At 36.9% G+C, this 19,577-nt stretch overlaps 1 protein-coding gene across 5 annotated transcripts in view; it reads right to left on the bottom strand.

The window, feature by feature from the left end:
- LOC150101835 (uncharacterized) overlaps positions 1–19,577 on the bottom strand; it is a 574,375-nt gene that overhangs the window by 356,235 nt on the left and 198,563 nt on the right. For all 5 annotated transcript variants that reach the window (XM_090400439.1, XM_090400440.1, XM_090400442.1 and 2 more), the window contains one exon: positions 7,351–7,571. In XM_090400439.1, coding sequence (XP_090256565.1) covers positions 7,351–7,571 — 221 coding nt within the window. The remainder of the gene's footprint in view (positions 1–7,350; positions 7,572–19,577) is intronic.

Genomic DNA, 19,577 nt, shown 5'->3' with positions numbered 1-19,577 from the left:
ACATCACTCCTATCTCAATATCTCCTTGCAGATATGTATAATGTTATGCATTAAGGTAAGGGCCACTACCCAGACTAGTTTTGACCTTTATTGAGGTCTCTTCAGTGGGAGCCAGGCCCAAGTAGAGATACCAGGCAGAAGAATTAGCAAGGTCATCTCTACCTATAGGAGTTGCCAAACAGTGTGCCACCTTTTTATTAAATTACTCTGGATTTAGAGAAAGATGTTGAAAGTTTATTTTTCACTTGGTTAGACTATAATAAATTTAGTTTAATCCTTTATCCAAGTGTGAGCAAACAAAGTTTGCACCTGAAAGTATCTTCAGGACTGGGGTAAGGTGGTACCACACCTGGCAACTTGTTGCAAAGGTGGAGCTAGCTTACATCATTCCTATAGACTACAAATTATATCACTATAATTTGTAGTAGTTCTTATTTCTTTGTGCAGTATTTGAATAATGATGGTAGCTGCAGCATAATTTGCCAGAAGCTTATCGCCAAGTCCTCCCTCCCCCATTTAAGGACTACACAGCATACCACAGGATTTTGTGGTATGTGGCAGGTGAGAAATTGAAGAGTGCATATATACGTAAAATGTAGAAAATGGGAAGAACTTTGTAATTTAGACATTAGTACAACAGACCTCAGCAACATTACATCAGAAATGGAAGAATACTGAGTGAGAGAGAGAGAGAGAGAGTAGCATGACCGAGGGTGAGGATAACAAGTAGAATGCAAACGAAAAAATAAAAGTGGGGAGTATGGTAAGTTTGAAACATTGTGAAGTATTTGAAGATGGTGTTAATTAAGAGGATGAATGAGGAGCAAGAGTAGGTAGCTTCCAGAGAGAGAGAGAGATGCTGAAAGAAGTGGAATGTCTCAGAAATGAGTTGAGAACTCATATCTGAAATCACATCATATTAAGAACATCCTTGACTGTTTTTTTTATATTAAGGTCTCATCACTGGAAGCCAGACCCAAGAAGATGGAGAAGGTTGTAGAAGTCATAATTTTCCGTTTAAAAGTAAAAAAAAAAAAAAAAAAAGTGTATCATCTTTATTATTAAATACTCTCTATGAGATACAGTTGCTGAAAGTTTTTCTACTTGGTTACAATATACATTGTATATGAAAATTATATTTCTTGTGACTCTATGGAGTCACAAGACTCATGGTGGGAGGCTCACTCTAGAAAACACAAAGTCTATCATAAAACTCCTTTAACTGACTGACAACTCATGCTCTCACCATTCTATCAGACAATGAATTCCACAGTTCAACCACCCTCCATGCAAAGAAACCACCCCTCACCCTGTTGCTCACAGCTTCCTTTCGTAACTTCCAGGGATGGCTCCTTGTCCTCACTCCTTCCCCCGTTCCACTAAACAAAAGAACTCCCGAGTGTCAACCCTGTAACTACCTCTCAGCAGTTTAAAAGTTTCAATCATATCACTCTCCTTCTTCTATCTACTAAACCAGTGGTTCTTAACCTTTTTTTTGCCTTGCGCTCCCTTTCAACTATTTGTATGGCCTGGTATCCCCTGATAAATATTACACTAGGTTAATGACCCAATAAAATAATTATAATATATTATTAGGCAAACTTTATATGGGAGTTTTTTTCAGTTGAAAGTGAGTTAGCTGATCTCATATGGTGGTAGCAGGGTTTTTTTCTCCTGGAAACTCGGGTTTTTCATTCTGCATACAAACAAATCAGCCTTCAGAACATACGCAATTTACAGACAAAAAATACTGTTGTTGGTGATGATGGGCGATAGATGGCATCAATGGTAGTAGTGTCGTAGTTGGGGAATTAAGTAGTAGTGGAGAGGTTGAAATGCATTTAACGAAGTAGAGTAGTGTGCTTCCCACGATGAGCCCTTGGACTCCCTGGAGGTGTCACGTAATAATAATAATAATAATAAACCTAAATTACCCTCAACATATTTGAACTGATAATTAATTAAAAATTAATGACTTTTATACAAATTAATTTTTACTCAAATTACTGTATTTAATAAGCCAATTGTTAATGGCTACCCTGAGCCTGATGAGATCCTGCTAATTTTTCGATATCAGGTTTAGTGTTCGACAAATGAAGTCTCAAGTCTCCTCTTTCATTTATTTGCAATCTATTTTGCTGCTTAGCTAACAATTGCAACACGACACTGTATCCTTTCTCGAACAAGTATGAAGAAGGAAAAGCAATGAGCAATAATTTTGTTTCTTGCCAAAGATGAGGATACTTGCATTGCATGTTTGGTCAGGATCTTTCATACCCATGCTTTAAATTATACTTGAGCTTCGCTTCAAAATAATTTTTTAAGTCAATAAATTCACACAAATTTGGATGAACAGAAGTAGCATCGGAAAGAAATGGATTTATGACCCAATTGAGTATTTTAAACTCATCAAAGTCTTTAAATCTGATCATCAAGTCATCTTTCAGATGGGAACAATAATAATCCAAATCTGTATCTAATATTAAATCATCATCATCTATTATTAGTAGACTTAGGAACTGCAGAAAATCTTGTCTTGAAATGCTCTGATTGTAGAATTCTAATTTGCTGATAAAAGCATTTATAATTCCCTCTGCTTTAATCAGATTCATGTTGTTTCACTGTCGGCCTGGCTGGCCAAGTGGTTAGTGTATCTGCTCTCCAGCCAAAAGGCTGCGGGTTCGAATCCCACTGTGGGCATGGATGTTTGTGATTGTCTGTGAAAATACTAGTGATGGTGGTGGGTGGTAGATGGCATTGGTATAGTTGCAGTTCCTTGTAGTTGAGACAGAGTTGTAGAATAGGTGTCCTCCCTTGATGAGTCTTTGAACTCCCTGGAAGTGCCAGGTAATAATAATAATAGCAATAATAATAATAATTTGGTGAAAATATCGGAAAGATATGTGATATCAACCTTTTCTGGGTGACCCTGCATGTAGTGCAAGTCTTAGGCAACTCGACTTGCACCACTTGCAGGCGCAAACTTGAATTACTTGTCTGTTTGCTTACTTGGGAAATGGATTAAAACCAGGTTTATATTTAAAATAGCTTGGTATCTTTAATGTATATTATACCCAAGGTAAAAAACTTTCTAAATTTATTTGTAATTTTAGTTCTAGAATTCTATTCATCATGTATAATATTTTTAAAAATTGATTTCTTGTAAGAATCATTATCTTGTTTTTGCTCTTTCTTCATTTTTTAACTCCATTATAGCTATCTGTTTTATCTGAACTTTTTCGTCTTTTGTTTCTGTTGTTATCATCATCATCAGACACCTCCAGTCAAGGACTTATTGAGGGAGACCACTTCAACAGGCAATTGTTCCACTCACTTGCTGCTCTGTGAAAAAAAAAAAAAAAAGCATTCTTAACCACACAGTCAACTTCTGTAGATGTCTCCTTGTCCTTTCATTACCTATAATAAAAAATCCCATCAACAAGTATCCTATAACACCCTTTCAGAAGTTTATATGCTTCTACATATCATGTCTCTCATGTTTACCAGTGAATGCAGTCCACATACTCTTAATCTATCCTCATAATTTACATTCCATAATCCTTATATCGCTTTGTAACTCTTCTTTGCATTTATTCAGTTTCTTTATGCATTCAAAACCCAGGAAATGAAGTCTGCATACAGTAGTCCAAGAGTGGATGTATCAAGGCCCTGTAAAGAAATAAACATTCTTAGTCAATGTTTATTTCAGTATTACAATTATCCTTTGTGTTTATTCATTATTGTAATCTAATATTTCTTTCTATCAGTTTTGTCTAGTTCTTGATATTTGTGATGAATGCTTCAGACATTCCATGTAGCAAAATTCTAGATGTCGTTGTTTATTTTCATTATCCTGTTCATACCTGTTGGGATCTTACTGTGTCATTTTCCAAAATGACAGCTGATTTCTTTTATTCTGGGACTTTGAGGTATTCAACAGAAATTCCAGAGGGTTAGTTATTGGCAATTCAAAGCATAGTCTAGAAGGGCTGTCACCTTAAGGCCTCCAAATTTGGATTTGATATAGACTGTACAGTGTTTTATCTTGTAAATACACCCAGAAGAAATCTCTTCTGATGTGGTTCTGACAGCTACTATTAGTCTTCTTCTCAAGGAGTAGGTGTTCATTTTGGCAGGATGAAAGACTTAAAATGGCATGAAGCTGTATAAGGCTGCACAATCTCCCTTCTCTCATCTGTAACTAACTAAACTTCTTTCCACTGGGGTTGGTACCCAGTCGAAAGTTTGGTTTCCACTAGCCTAACCCATCCCATCCTATTTAAACCCAAAATAATATATTATTTATTAAGCTGCTAATATTTTGCTGGATTTCAATCCACCATCATCAGAGCACCAAAATATACTCATTACTGAATGCAGAGCATGCAATCAACTAGTTCTTATTCTTAACAGCAAACCACTGCGAAGTCAAATGTCTCCTCAAAGGAGGTAAACATTATTATACACAAAACTCATAAATCACTGTGAAGTCAAAAGCCTCCTCGAAGGAGGTAAACATTATTACACACAAAACCATGTTTAAATTCGCCAAACTGTGTCCACATTCACCACACGCTTCAGAACACATGCAATTTACAGACAAAAAATACTATTGTTGGTGATAATGGGCGATAGATGGCATCGATGGTGGTAGTGTCGTAGTTGGAGAATTAAGTAGTAGTGGAGAGGATGAGATGTATTTAGTGAAGTGGAGTAGCGTGCCCTCCCACGATGAGTCCTTGGACTCCCTGGAGGTGTCACATGGTAATAATAATAATAAGTCCATTCCATTCACTAACCACTCTCCATGGAAATAGGTTGCTCCTTACTTCCCTTGCTCACACACTCCTTACAGACAAGGTATGAACAAGACGGATGGCTTCTTGTTCTATCCCAGTCTCACAGCCTATGAAAACTTTCTTCCACATTAACTTGGTAAGAACATAAATTAAAGATAGCAAGAAACTATATACTTGATTTAATCCATTATCCAAGTGTCAGCAAACAAAGTTTGCACCTGAAGTATCTTTTAGGACTGGGGCAACTCGTGGCAAAGGTGATATAACTTCTCATCACTTGCCTTAGTATCCCATAATACAAAGCACATCTCCTTGCGGACATGTATCATGCTAGGCATTAAGTGAAGGGTCACTACCCAGACTAGTTTAGACCTTTATTGAGGTCTCATCAGCGGGAGCAAGACCTAGAGGTGGTGATACTAAGGTGGAACTAATGGAGAAGTCATATTTTCCTATATGAGTTGCCAAAAGATGTCACACCTTATTATTAAAATACTCTGAATTAGAGATAGATAGCTGTTGAAAGTTTCTCACTTGGTTATATTATAAATTAAAGATACCAAGAAATTATATACTTGGTTTAATCCATTATCCAAGTGTAAGCAAACAAAGTTTGCACCTGAAGTATCTTTCAGGACTGGGACAACTCGTGGCAAAGGTGGTATAACTTCTCATCACTTACCTTAGTATTCCATAATGCAAAGCACATCTCCTTGAGGACATGTATAATGCTATGCATTAAGGGAAGGGTCACTACCTAGACGGTTTCAACCTTTATTGAAGTTTATTGAGGAGCATTATACATGTCTGCAAGGAGATGTGCTTTGCATTATGGGATACTAAGGCAAGTGAAATTAATTTGATCACCAGTTATTCAACTGGCAATTCTACTTGCTAGTTATTCTACTTCATTGGTTATACTCAATTGGTTATTCTACTTCACCGATTATTCTACTTGCCAGTAGAATAATCGGTGATCAAATCATTGTTTCTTTAGCTTACTGTGTGTAATGTAACTCAGCTTGTCCTTGTATATTTGGATATACTCCAGATGATGATCTTAATATGAAGATCAAAACGTCGGGAAATTAAAAGAGTTATTTATAACATAGTTGTAAAGTCCATAATTTCTAAAATGAATGCTGATCACCGTGCAACACTAAACGAAAGCGTCATGGCATCAGTGTTTTGGGATGCTAAAGGCATTTTGTTTATTAATTATCTTGAAAAGGGTAAAACAATAACCATGGAATATTATTCCGATCTTTTAACCAGACTAGATGAAAAAATTCGTGAGCAAAGACCTGGTTGGCAGAAGAAAAAAATCATCTTTCATCAGGACAATGCACCTGCCCACAAAGGTGTTTTGGTAATGAGAAAATTAAGGGATCTGCACTATGAATTGTTGGAACATCTACCCAATTCCCCAGATTTGGCTCTCTCTGACTTCTCTCTCTTCCCAAAACTAAAACTCTTCCTCCCTGGTCAACACTTTTCTTCGAATCAATAGGTATATTATTATTATTCGTGAACCTCCAAGGAGTCCGAAGACTTATCGTGGGAGGGAGGTGATTACGGCTGTAGAGAGGTATTTTACAGAACTTACCGAGAATCACTACAGGGATGGGATAATGGCACTGGAGCATCGCTGGAATAAATGTATTAGTCTTAAGGGAGATTATGTCGAAAAATAAAAATAAATTTGAAATTATAAATTTGTTTTTTCATTGTTGGCCAGAAAACTTTTCAGACCACCCTCATAGCATATTCAGTCCTGTATTCCCACATAAAACTCAGTGATTTCTATCAATTTAATAAACAAGAGAAATAACTATTCATCCCCACCTTCTTCCATTTCAATGATAGTCTATCATGGATTATTTATGAAATGCCTCTGCAAAATTACTTCTTGTCTCTCTTCAGTCCCATACAGTTGTCATCCTGTTATAAAATGTAACTAGATTACTGAAACCAGACCATTCTTCAGTAACTTTTAACACTTGGATAACCTTTCAGATGTGTTGCAAATACTGGAGAATAGCATTAAGAAGACTACAATGCATTACTTTATATTGGAATTAATATGCATATATATAATTCCTATTTCAGCACAAGATAACAAAACAGAAACAGACATTTTATTGAAACTTGTCTTTTACTCCACAAGAACTTTTAGCTTGTTTTTTTAACCTTTTTTAAATGTTTTAAAACTTTTTTTAAAAGGTTCTTTAAAGTCATTTTTAGGTGAAATATGAATTGCATCACCTGGTGCAAGACCACTTCTCCACTTACTGGTGGTTTCAAGTGGCTTTAAAAAGTCATTTTTGGTCTCTAGAGCAGGTTTTCTGGACTATGTAAAAATAAAATAAAAATTAATTTAAAAAAATAGAAAAAATCCTTATACCATCCATCGTGCTATAAGTTTAGAACCTTTCACGGGTTGGAGTAACATAAAAAAAAATTGAATACCTTGTACTCAAATGAAATGTAATTAAATAGTTTTTGGATATTCAAATGCCATGAGGTAGAAGTATGAAATAAAAATCCTTACCAATAACACTTTTTGCAAATGATCTGTTCTTTAATGTTGCCAATCCCAAATCTCCAATTTTAACAGAACCCGTAGTACCAGTGATGAATATATTATCACACTTCAGATCTCGATGAATTATAGGAGGTGAACGAGAATGGAGAAAGTTCAATCCTTTTAAAATCTGGCGACACCATGACTTTAAAACCTTAATGTTAATCTTCTTAAAACGTCGAAGATATCTGTAAAGATAAAGTAATAGTTTTAATTTTAATCATGTATGTTAATGTAAATAAACAGATGTGTTAAACAAATACTAGAAATATTGAAATCAAATTTGACCAGGATTGAAGGCCTTGGATTTGATCATCTTATCAGAGGATGTAATTATAAATGAGGTGTCAAATCACCCACCAGTTGGTGAGAGTGATCATGAAGTGATTATCTGGGTGGTTGCCAGCAGTGTGAGGACCTCTGTGAAAAAAGGGTATATGTGGTACTACAAGGCTGGCGATTATGAGAAGCTCAGGAGATAGCTTACAGATGTAGCATGGAATGAGGAGTTAGCTGGAAAAGAGATTAATGCAGCTTGGAGGATATTCAAGAACTATCTGGTAGAAGCAATGTCTAAATGTATTCCAAGGGTCAAAATGTTAAATAAAGTAGTAAAATGGATGAATAAAGAGATAAGCATGATACAGGGAATAAAGGCATTATGGAGGCAGAAGTGGTAATAACCAATTCCATGAGGATTACAAAGAGCAGGCAAGGAAAGTGACTTGATTGGTAAGGGTAAGAAAAGTGAAGTATGAGCAGAAGTTAGCTAATGAAGCAAAAAAAAAAAATCCTAGGGAGTTCTATCAATATGTAGCCAGCAAAAAAAAAAAAAAAAGATTATGGAAGAATGACATTGACTGGAAAAAATGGTATAAGAACAAATGCTGTGGAAGATATAACATATTTACTCAAACATAACTCGCCCTTGCATATATCTTGCACCTCTGATTTTATTTTACGAAAATAGAAATTAAAAAGTTTTGCACCTTGCACACACAAAAAAGTTTAAAACTTTAAGAAATAGTGAATGTTGTTATGAAAGTTTCAAATATTTTGGAATTCGGATGAAAAAAATCAGCATTTTTCAACTCAACAATCATCGGCTTACTTTTTTTTGTTGAATCACGCGATCTTTTGTTAATACCACACCAATTATATGCATATGAGAAACTATCCCTCACGAGGGATAGTTTCCTTGGACACTTAGCACTAGAAATAGTAAAACAACTTTTGGATGTGAAGACCGATGTGACCATTATTTCTGGTGATCCTACACCTTGTCTACAGCCCTTGGATGCATCAGTCAACAAACCATTCAATGACTACATATAAAAAATTCTACACAGAGCGGATGACAGCTGGCAGTCACGACCAGACTCTGGCAGGTAAGATTAAGACACCATCATTAGAATTGTTTTGCAATTCAATTTTGAGACATGGGACATGATTTCACCAGAAATAATTGCCAAGAGTTTTTTAAAAACCAGAATCTCTAATGCCCTGGATAAAAACTGTTTTAATTTACATAAGCATTGTTGCTAAAGATTCAAATATATCGCATGATAAAGGTGAGCAGCCGATTACATAAATAACGTTGATAATTAAAATTTAAATGCATTCATTTTATAAATAATGTGAGCAATTATAAATTATAATGAATACTGAGGATTTAATTAAAAACATCAATTTAGTTTTTTCCTCAAAAGCTTTAGTTTCCAAGAATCCCCACATATATCTCACACCACCATTTTTTAACTTTAATTTTGGTGAAAAAAAGTGCGAGTTATATTCGGGTAAATACGATAGTGGAGATACTTAATGAGTAGTTCATAAAGATCTTTCATTCTTGTGAATGTGACATCATGCAGAGTTTGAGAGCAGTTAATGATAGGAAGGAGAGACTGACTATAAGTGAGTAAGAGGTATATGGGAAATTGAGCAAACTTGATGTTCATAAGGCTGTGGTACTTGATAATATATCACCATGTATTCTGAAGGAAAATGTGCCAAGGAGTTAGCATCTGCCTTGACATATTTTTTTTTTTTAATATGAGTCTTGCATGGGTTGAAAGTCCGTGCGGTTAGCCTAGTGCTTTTGCGTTTCACAACCATGTGCCTGGGGAAAGAGTGTCCTAGGTTTGATTCCCGTTGATGATGCGAGGAGCTTAAGGATCTTCCTCAGCCATAGCCAAGTTACTGGGCATGGACAAGTTACTTGGGCATGGACAGCAGGGTTTTTTTCAGCCAGTTTATCTGGGATTTTTCATCCTGCAAGCAGGCAAACTGGTCCCATGAACACACACAGATTACAGTCAGGAATACTGACCAGGCCACAGACCTGATTCATCAGCTATGCCAGTTCCGAGCACGGATAAAATTTGGGAAGACTGAGATGGTGCTGTACCTCCCCGTAAAGGGGACTCACAGCCGTTATATCATCATACAGTAATTAATTACTGGGTTGAGTTCCAAAGGAGAGAAAGGAGGGCAAGATTGTGCCACTTCATAAGGAAGGTGACAGGACTAAAGCATCAACTTATAGGCTTATCTGTGTGTCAGGTGTTATGGTTAGGTGTTGGAGAAGCTGGTGAGAACTAGGATCCAGAATTGAGTTCTTTGATGGACAGCATGAATTTGCTAAAGGGAGGTCATATTTTAGAAATCTACTTACATATTACAATAAGGTGGTGCTTCATTGGACAGAGGAGAGGGATACACAGTGGTATACTTAGAATTTGCAAAGGCTTTTGATAGATTACCATGATAAGTTGATAGTCAAACTAGAACAGATGGGGTGGGTTGAATATTAGATTAGTCCATTGGATCTGAGACTGGCTATCTGATAAGTATCAGCAAGTTGTGTATGGGGGAGCAATATCCCGGAAGAGGAAAGTCACTAGTGGTGTGCCTTAGGGGTTTGTTTGCGTGACCATTGCTGTTTAACCTGTATGTTAATGATATTGGCAAAGATTTGGATGGAGATATTCAGTTGTTTGCAGATGATGCAAAGTTGGAATGCACTATGAAGAGCAGAGAAGATGTTGTGGCCTTACAAGAAGACTTGAATAGATTGAGTGAATGGGCACCAGAATGGAATGCAAGTTCAATGTTACAAAAAAGTAAGGTTTTAAAATTTGAGAAACAAAGATTGAGAAACATAGATGGGATGTAGAACTTATGCTTGGTGGGGATATATTGTTGGAAGTGGAGGAAATAAGAGATCTTGGGGTGATAGTGGATAAGGATCTGAAATTTAGGGGACACATTACCAAAATTGTGAGTACAACACAATAAATTCTGGGAATGATGCAGAGAACACTGACTTGTAGAAGTAAGGAGATTCTTGTTCCATTGTATAAGGCTCTGATTAGCCACAGATGGACTGTTGTGCACAGATTCGGTCATCTGGTTTTCAAAAGGATGAAGAGATGTTGGAAATCATCCAGAGGTGACTGACTAAGGTAGCTTCTGATCTCTGGAATGTTGAATATGAGGAAAGGTTGAAAAGATGCAATTTACAGAGTCTAGTGGATAGGAGGAAGAGGAGTGATATGATAGACACCTACAAGTAAGGGGTTGTTCTAGGATCAATGTTAAAGAGGTTTTACAGAAAATGGTGAGGAGATCAGGAAAGAACCAGAGGTTATCTCAGGAAGCTGTATAAGGAGGGGAGCGAGAAGCAGGCTTTTTGTATGCAGAGTTGTGAATGATTGGAATGCATTGACTGAGAGAGTGGTGTCTACAGAGAATTTGAGTATGTTTAAGGCACATGGTATGATGAGCTGTTGTATGACAAAAGAACCTCCCAGATAAGTCTTTGACCCCATGGGATCTTAGGATAATAATAAATTTTGTGTACCTCTCATGATCACTCTCTGACTCCATGGAAATCAGATGTTAATAATAATAATAATAATAATAAATAATACCTTACTTAACACCAAGAAATTTTATAAATTTTGAGTGATTGTTATTTGAAACACTTTTTTTCAGGAAAAAAGTGAGCAATGAGATATTGAAAATTATTTGATATGCATCAAATTAAACATTTTATATTAATATGATAAAAATAATATAATTCCCAGCAAATTTCCATATAAGGATTATATTTAAAACGTACAGAAAAATAAAAACAGTAAATAATCTAAAATGGATCACTTAATGGTACAAGCAAGTAAGTGGGAGGAGATTTCCGATATAGCCACTAAGAAATATGGAAAACTAAGTGGATTTTAACCCAACGTCCAATTTTCATGTTATTGTGGCACATTATATTACTAGGCATCCACAGTGATGCTGAACCAATGTGAGGTGTACTTACTGAACTGTGCCCTATATTGCAGGCATGTCAAACATGTGGCCCGCATGAGGCCAGCTGGCAAGAAACATGCGGCCTGCCAAACTTTGTAACCAATATGGTTATTTAATTTTTGACAACACCAATTTAAATAAACATATTTAAAAAATTAACATTTCCACTTAAGATTATTTTATACGCCAAACTACTCTGCAATTACTAAAGGAAATAACATTCTATTTGTCATTTCAAAAAATCTTGTTACACCACTGCATAAATATCAAATTTTACCGAATTTTAACAAGCAAGTCTATGTATGTGGCTACATCTGCTGACCACAGCAACCGGAGGATAGCCGTTAGCAATTTTCAAGTCATAAGAAAATGTAGTGTTATAATTAATAAAGAATTTATAAAAATAATATCGAAACTTTCAACCAGTATGAGTAAAAAACAATTAATTGAAGAAAAACATCATGATTTTCAAGAAAAATGAGAGTTACAATATTTTTGTATTCAAAGAAAAAAATATTATGCCTGATATGTAGAAACTTTATTGCAATTTGCAAAGAATATAATATTAAAAGGCATTGCGATACAAATCATAAAGAAAATGGAGGTACAGGAGATGGTAGGAACAAATGACTTGCGTGATAATGTAAGTCGGGCAGTGAGAGATATGAGATTTTTGCTTGAGACTGTATGGAAGAAGACAGAGAGAGGAAAAATAGTGTGCGTGTTGCCTAGGTATGATAATGATGAGCTGAGCAGAAGAGCGGTGATATTGAATGGCATAATAGCGAGAATGTGTGACAAGAGAGGACTGGTATATGTGGATGCTTGGAGTGCGTTTGAGGAAAGAGAGGAATTGTATGCGAGAGACCGTTTACATTTGAATGAGGAAGGACGTAGGCATCTGGAGAGATTGCTGTTCTGAACGAGTCAGTGTGTCCCAGGGAGGATGATAGAAGGGGTGGCCTCTTGTGGGAATGGATACTTGGAAGAAGGGAGACAATGTCAGGTAACACTGAGCCCAGTGGAGTCTAGAAGGGATAATGCTGGGTATAGAAACAATGGCATTTATATGCTTTATACTAATGCCAGGAGTATCCGGAATAAGGGAGAGGAATTGGTGGCGCAGATAGCATCAGCCTGGCCAAAAATTATTGCGATCACTGAGACGTGGTTGACAGAAGGGGATATAACAACAGGAATAGAAGTCGCTGGGTATAGCATTTTTCGTCAGGATAGGAGGGGAAAGCGTGGTGGTGGGGTACTGTTTATGATAAGTGATGACCTATGTCCTCTAAGAGTGGAGAAGTTGGAAGGAAGTGAGACAAATGATTTTGAGAGCGTATGGTGTGAGGTAGAGGTAGGCAAGACAGGATATTTAGTGGGGTGTTGCTACAGACCCAGGAGCACAGAGGATGGGAACCAGGAGATGTTTAGACAGCTAAGTTTGGCAAGTGCAAGAAGAATGATTGTTATGGGAGATTTTAACTTCAGTAGTATAAATTGGAGAGAGGAAGATGCATGTAGCAATAGGGGAATGGAATTTCTAGAATTCATGAGGGACAAATGTCTTAGGCAACATGTAACAGAGGGAACAAGAGGTTCAAAAGTGTTGGATTTGGTTATAGCATCAGAAGAGTTGATAATAACTGAGTTGATGTCTCTCCCACCAGTTGGAGAGAGTGACCATATGGTGTTGACTTGGAAAATGAATAGACATGTAGGAGTATCAAAGAGATGGGAACTTATGTGGAATTATAAGGCAGGTGATTATAATAGTCTTAGACGTCAACTTCGGGAAGTTTCATGGAGGCAGGAATTGGAAGGCCAGGATATCACTAGTTCGTGGGAAATTGTGAAAGAATATTTGTTATCAGCAATGGTAAGTTGTATACCACGAGTGAAGAAGAGGACGCAATTTGGAGTAAAGTGGATGACAAACAATATTAAACAGGAATTGCATGCGAAAAAGAGGCTATGGAAGAGATATAAGGAGACAGGTGAAGAGATGCATGAGGAATATAAGACACAGGCCAGAAGAGTGACTAGTGTGGTAAGGAAAGCAAAACTGGAATATGAGAGGAGATTGGCCCTAAGATCCAAAGAAAATCCTAGGGAATTTTTTAGCTATGTGGCCAGTAGGAGGAGAAATGACTGTGGAAGAATGATATTGTGGGATAAAAATGGGAATAGAGTGACTGATGCAGAGGACATAGTGGAATTGTTCAATGAATACTTTATTGGAGTATTTCATCCTAGAGGAGTCAGTTTTAATGCTAGAGGGATAGGACTGGTTCGAGATCTGGAGGTACAGGAGGAGAGTGTGTTTCAGATACTGAGTACTCTGGATGTCAGTAAAGCTGTGGGATTGGATGGTATTTCACCACGAGTTTTGAGAGAATGTGCTATGGAATTGACAGTGCCTTTAACATGGCTTTTCAATGAAAGTCTGGCTTTGGCAAAGGTGCCTAGGGAATGGAAGGAAGGTAAGATAGTGCCATTGCATAAGGGCATAAGGGTGGTAACAGAGTGGAAGTGTCTAATTATAGACCAGTCTGTGTGTCATCAGTAGTTGTTAAGATCTTGGAGAAAGTAGTGAGGGACCGTATACAGCACTGAGCAGATGAGAGGAATGTTATCTGTGAGAGTCAACATGGATTTGTTAAGTGGCGCTCTTGTTTTAGCAATATGCTAGCCTTTTATAATAAAGTTACAAGAACATTAGATGAGGGAAAGGCATATACTGCAATTTTCTTAGACTTAGCAAAGGCATTTGACAGGGTGCCACATGATAAGCTGATATTTAAGTTGCAACACATGGGTCTGGATGTCAGATTGGTCAACTGGATTCAGGATTGGCTGTCTGATAGGTATCAGAGAGTTGTGTATGGTGGAGAAGTTTCAAGGAGACAGAAGGTTACAAGTGGGGTCCCACAGGGCTCAGTACTAGGACCTATATTGTTTAACCATTATATCAATGACATTGCCAGTGGATTGCAAGGGGATATTCAGTTGTTTGCAGATGATGCGAAGCTGGGAAGGATTATTAGTAATAGTGCAGATGTGGTAGCCCTGCAAGAGGATTTGAATAAGCTAGATAGATGGGCAAATGAATGGGGATGTCAGTTTAATGCAGCAAAATGTAAGGTCTTGAGGTTTGGGAAACATCGATGGGATGCTGCATACTCTATGGGAGGAGTTATACTGGAGGAAGTTGGGGAGACAAGAGATCTGGGGTTGATGATTGATAGAAACCTGAAGTTTAGGGGACATATTGCAAAGGTGGTGAAGGTAACACAGAGGATTGCTGCTATTATGAGAAGGACACTGACCTGCAGAGATAAGAGGGTTATCATTCCGTTGTATAAGTCTCTGATCAGACCACACTTGGACTATTGTTCTCAGATTTGGTCCCCAGGATTTGAAGGGGATAAATTAACTGTGGAAAGGATACAAAGACGGATGACAAAGATGGTTTCAGGACTGTACAAGGATAGTTACGAGGATCGGCTGAGAGAATGTGGACTGCAGAGTTTGGTGGATAGAAGAAGGAGAGGTGATATGATTGAGACTTTTAAACTGTTGAGAGGTGGTTACAGGGTTGACACTGGGGAGTTCTTTCGCTTGGTTGAACAGCGGGAAGGAGTGATGACAAGAGGCCATCCCTGGAAGTTACGAAAGGAAACTGTGAGCAAAAGGGTAAGGAGTGGTTTCTTTGTGCGGAGGGTGGTTGAGCCGTGGAATGCATTGCCTGATGAAGAGGTGGGAACGAGAACGGTCAGTGAGTTTAAAGAGTGGTATGATAGACTGTGTTTCTCAGGGGGGGACCTCCCCTCGATGAGTCTTGACAGACTTTATGTCTTAGGAAGGACCTCCCTCGATGAGTCTTTTGACTCCTTGGAGGCCTGAATAATAATAATAAATAACAATAATAAATTATGATAAATATGTTATGAAACTTTGTGAAGATAAATTGTCAGAATTAAAGTTGACACTTCAAAATCAACAAAGTGTATTTACCAAACCTATTGAAGATAATAGAGCTATGGTAAAAATCAGTTATTTGTTATCACATTTAATTGCAAGCAAGTCGAAACCATTCACAGAAGAGGAATTTATTCGCAAATGTATTATTAAAGCAGTTGAAGTGTTGTGTCCTGATCAATTAAAGAAATTTAAAAATATAAGCTTATCTCGAAATACTATTGTGCAGAATTGGCGATAATTGCTAGCTGGCATTATTCATCAGCAAACACTATGCTCCAAAGTTTAAATATTGGACATGTCCTAAAAAATGTCATGTAAATTATATTTGTGCATGTGGGCTTAATCATCGCCAATTTAGTAACTTTCTAGAAGATATAGAAAGTGAATATAGGGATCTACCTTATTATACAGAAATTAGATGGCTTTCCAGTCATAAAGTTTTAAAGCGATTCTTTGAATTGCTGGACAAAATTACCATTTTTTTAGAATCAAAAAATTATGAATGTGAAATATTAAAAAATGATCAATGGATAAAGGACCTTGCTTTTTCAGTTGACATTACAAGTCACATTTAGTCAACTTAATATACAAAGTAACTGTTTGACAGAGAAGTATCTTCTTAAATGGAAAAGGATACCAAGTTTTTTGGAAGTTGGTGATGCTATAAAAGTGATATATTGTGCCAGGAAAGGTTTGGAGTAAAAGTTTCTGAGAAGAAAGATTTGGTGTTGCCTATTGATCTGAACATTATCAAAATTAAGTGAAGTAGATCTAAGGTCTTTTCCATGGGAAAACAAGCAAAACTGCATTTTGGAAGCACTGAAGTTGACTAAAATATTTCTTTCATCCCAATCAAGGATACTGTGTAGATCAGTATTCAGAGCACTAATTATATATGATCATGAGGCTTGAGATGTTTGGCCACTGCAAGGCCTGTCATATGAATAGGACGAGTGAAGTGTGCTCTCATCAGCAAAATTATGAATAGGGTTTGCAGTCAATGAGAGGAGGTCATTTATATAAATCTGGAAGAGGGTGGGTGAAATGATAGAGCCCCCAAGGGACACCGGCATTGACAGGAAAGAACATCATCCACCATTACATGTAAAGATCGATCTGAGAGAAAACTGGCGATCCATTTACACAAGGACAAAGGCAGTCTAAATGAAGGTAACTTGTTGAGAAGTCCCCAATGCTAGACCCTATCAAAACCCTTGGAGATGTTAAAAGCAACAGCACAAATTTCTCCAATCCTTTTCACGGAATGAGTCCAAATCCATATTGTTTTCAGTGAGCAGTAACCAGAATGAACAATGAAAAATCAAAAATGCAATCGTTACAACCTTAAACCCAACATAATGGAGTCATCTATTTTCGGAGCATCCAGAGATGGAGACAGTTACAGTAATAAAATCAAAATAACTGGTGTTCCATAGATAAAGACTAGAACAAATGATTTATTGAGCTAGAGTGCCACTTAGTGAAAGGCCATCGACTGCATTTGCATTTTGGTGTAGTTTTGTTTATTTTTCATAGCTTAACATAAATGAGTGATTATGGGGATTTGTGTGTTTCAAATAGACTTTTTATTATTTTTATGGCTATTTAGCCTATTTTTGCTTAGGACTGCCCCTTTTATAATGTCATTGACTTTTAACTCAAATGTTAGGGCATTACTGAATTATTCTTCATATTCTTCATATACAGACAGATATATGAAGAATATATAGGATGAAAAATTCAGATATACCTTTGTAGGATGTTGCTGGCTGTCTTCTTATTCAGCAGCATCTCAGCTGTGTGGTGATATACATTCATCTGCTGTTAAAGAAAGGAAGTATGGTTGAAAGGAAGGGGGTGGTGGAAAATGTGGGGGTAGAGACATGCAGGAGAATTATTGGTGATGCAAGGCATATGTGAACTTTTTGAAAAATCCAGGTTTTTTTATTATTATTAAAGATGGGCAGAGAATATTTTGGGAGGGGGGTGAAAATAGAAATTGTTTGGGGAAGGGGAAGGATATAATGGGGAAAAAATCAGAGGTGGGAGTAACGGGGTGTGAGCCATTTTGACAGTGTGTTGTCTTCAGAGCTCATGGTGGGAACTCCAGACTTTTTATTTTTACTGTTTTTTGAAGCTTGTGGTGAACAATGAAAAAATGGCAGTACAAACAAGATTCATCACACAGCACAAATATCAAATGTAATTAATAGCATCAAATTTTTGAGAATGATACATTGTCGTGGATGCAACATGTATACGACGGAATGTGGAGAGCATTTGTGGAGATACTGTATAGGAGATGAGAGAGGGTATGTATATGTTGAAAGTGTGACATTATGTTGGATGACAAGTTATCAGTAAATGCAAAGCTAGTGGATGGAATGAAAGAGTGTGTAATTGTGGTAGCAAACGATTATATAAATCATGGTATAGAAACAACTGCAAGAGCAAATGATCGTATAAATCATGGAATGGAAGCAAGCAGGACTATAGAAGTGAAAGAACGTAGAGCTGAAGAAATGATGTGGAAGCAAAAGAGAGTCGGAATGGGGAAACAAAGAAATGAATGACAGACTGACAGATATTGTAGTTGATCAGAATGAAAAGTGAAATGAAAAATATGTGTAGTGAGGTGAGAAGGTTGGTAGATAAGAATGGACAAGTACAAAAGGTGGGATGAAGGAAAGCAGAAAAAAGAGGTGTTGAATGACTCAAGAATAGTGATGTATGGAGATTCCATTATTAGAGGTGTGGTAAGTGAGAGATCTACCACAATGTGTGTTTTCCAGGAGGGAGAATTAGCAAGATAACTGATGCTAGATAAGAAGCAGAAAAGCAAGTGAGCTGGTGGTGGTAGTTGTTAGAACAAATTACTTGGCTGTACATAAAGGGAATGTAAGAATAAATATAAGGAGGTTGTTGAGGAGAGTGAAAGATAATAGTGTAGCTGGAATGGTGGTCAGTGTGTTGCTTAGGTATGATAATACGGCCTGGTTGGCCAAGTGGTTAGCGTATCCGCTCTCCAGTCAAAAGGCTGCGGGTTCAAATCCTGCCGTGGACATGGGTGTTTGTGATTGTCTGTGAAAAATACTCGTAGTGGTGGTGGTGGATGGCATTAGTGGATTGAGTGATGGAGACAGAGAGCTGTACAGTAGGTGCCCTTGTCGTGACGACTCTTTTCTGTCGTGTTCTAATTCTATCTAGTTTCAAGTCACTTTTATGAATAATACAACTAATTACGAAATGATCACCGATCCAAAAGTAGGGAAATTTATATTTATACTGCGCCACCCTATTCTTAGATTAGTCTATATAAATAGTAGGATCAGTTCTAAATTGAGTTAACAGTCATCTCATTGGGCCGAATCATCTATTATCATTTTTACTTGGGGTTCCCGCAAGATTCGAATGTTTATGAACGGTGCAATAATAAGGAATTCAGGCAAACACAATATTTAGATCAACAAAATAAAACATTTAATATATGATATGGTTAACAAATACAAGAACTCTATTTTAAAATGGAACTATACAATTAACTTAACACTTCTTCTTAGGTCACTGATGCTAATTCAATGTTCTAACTTTCATATACTATTCACAGTCTCAAAAATACAAATCTTCTTATCTCAAGTTAATATAACAATTTCACATCTTATTCAGTCTTCACAAATCTATCAGCTCAATGTTTATATTCACAGCAGGCAATAAACTACGTAAGCTATATTCCAAGCAAATATATTCCCGGACCTTGAGCATCGGAGGTATATTACAGTTAATGCTAGAATAGAGAAACTTATACAACTACTCTTACCAGACAGATTCTTCAATACATCAAATTATTGAGAGAGCACTTATGAATTAACTTAATTAACATTAGCGGAACACACATA

Source organism: Typopeltis vanoorti, chromosome 11, assembly GCF_054136105.1.
Source record: "Typopeltis vanoorti isolate ZY-2024b chromosome 11, IOZ_Tvanoo_1.0, whole genome shotgun sequence".
In the NCBI taxonomy this organism is placed as follows: domain Eukaryota; kingdom Metazoa; phylum Arthropoda; class Arachnida; order Uropygi; family Thelyphonidae; genus Typopeltis; species Typopeltis vanoorti.
This window is presented reverse-complemented; position numbering and strand designations above follow the sequence as displayed.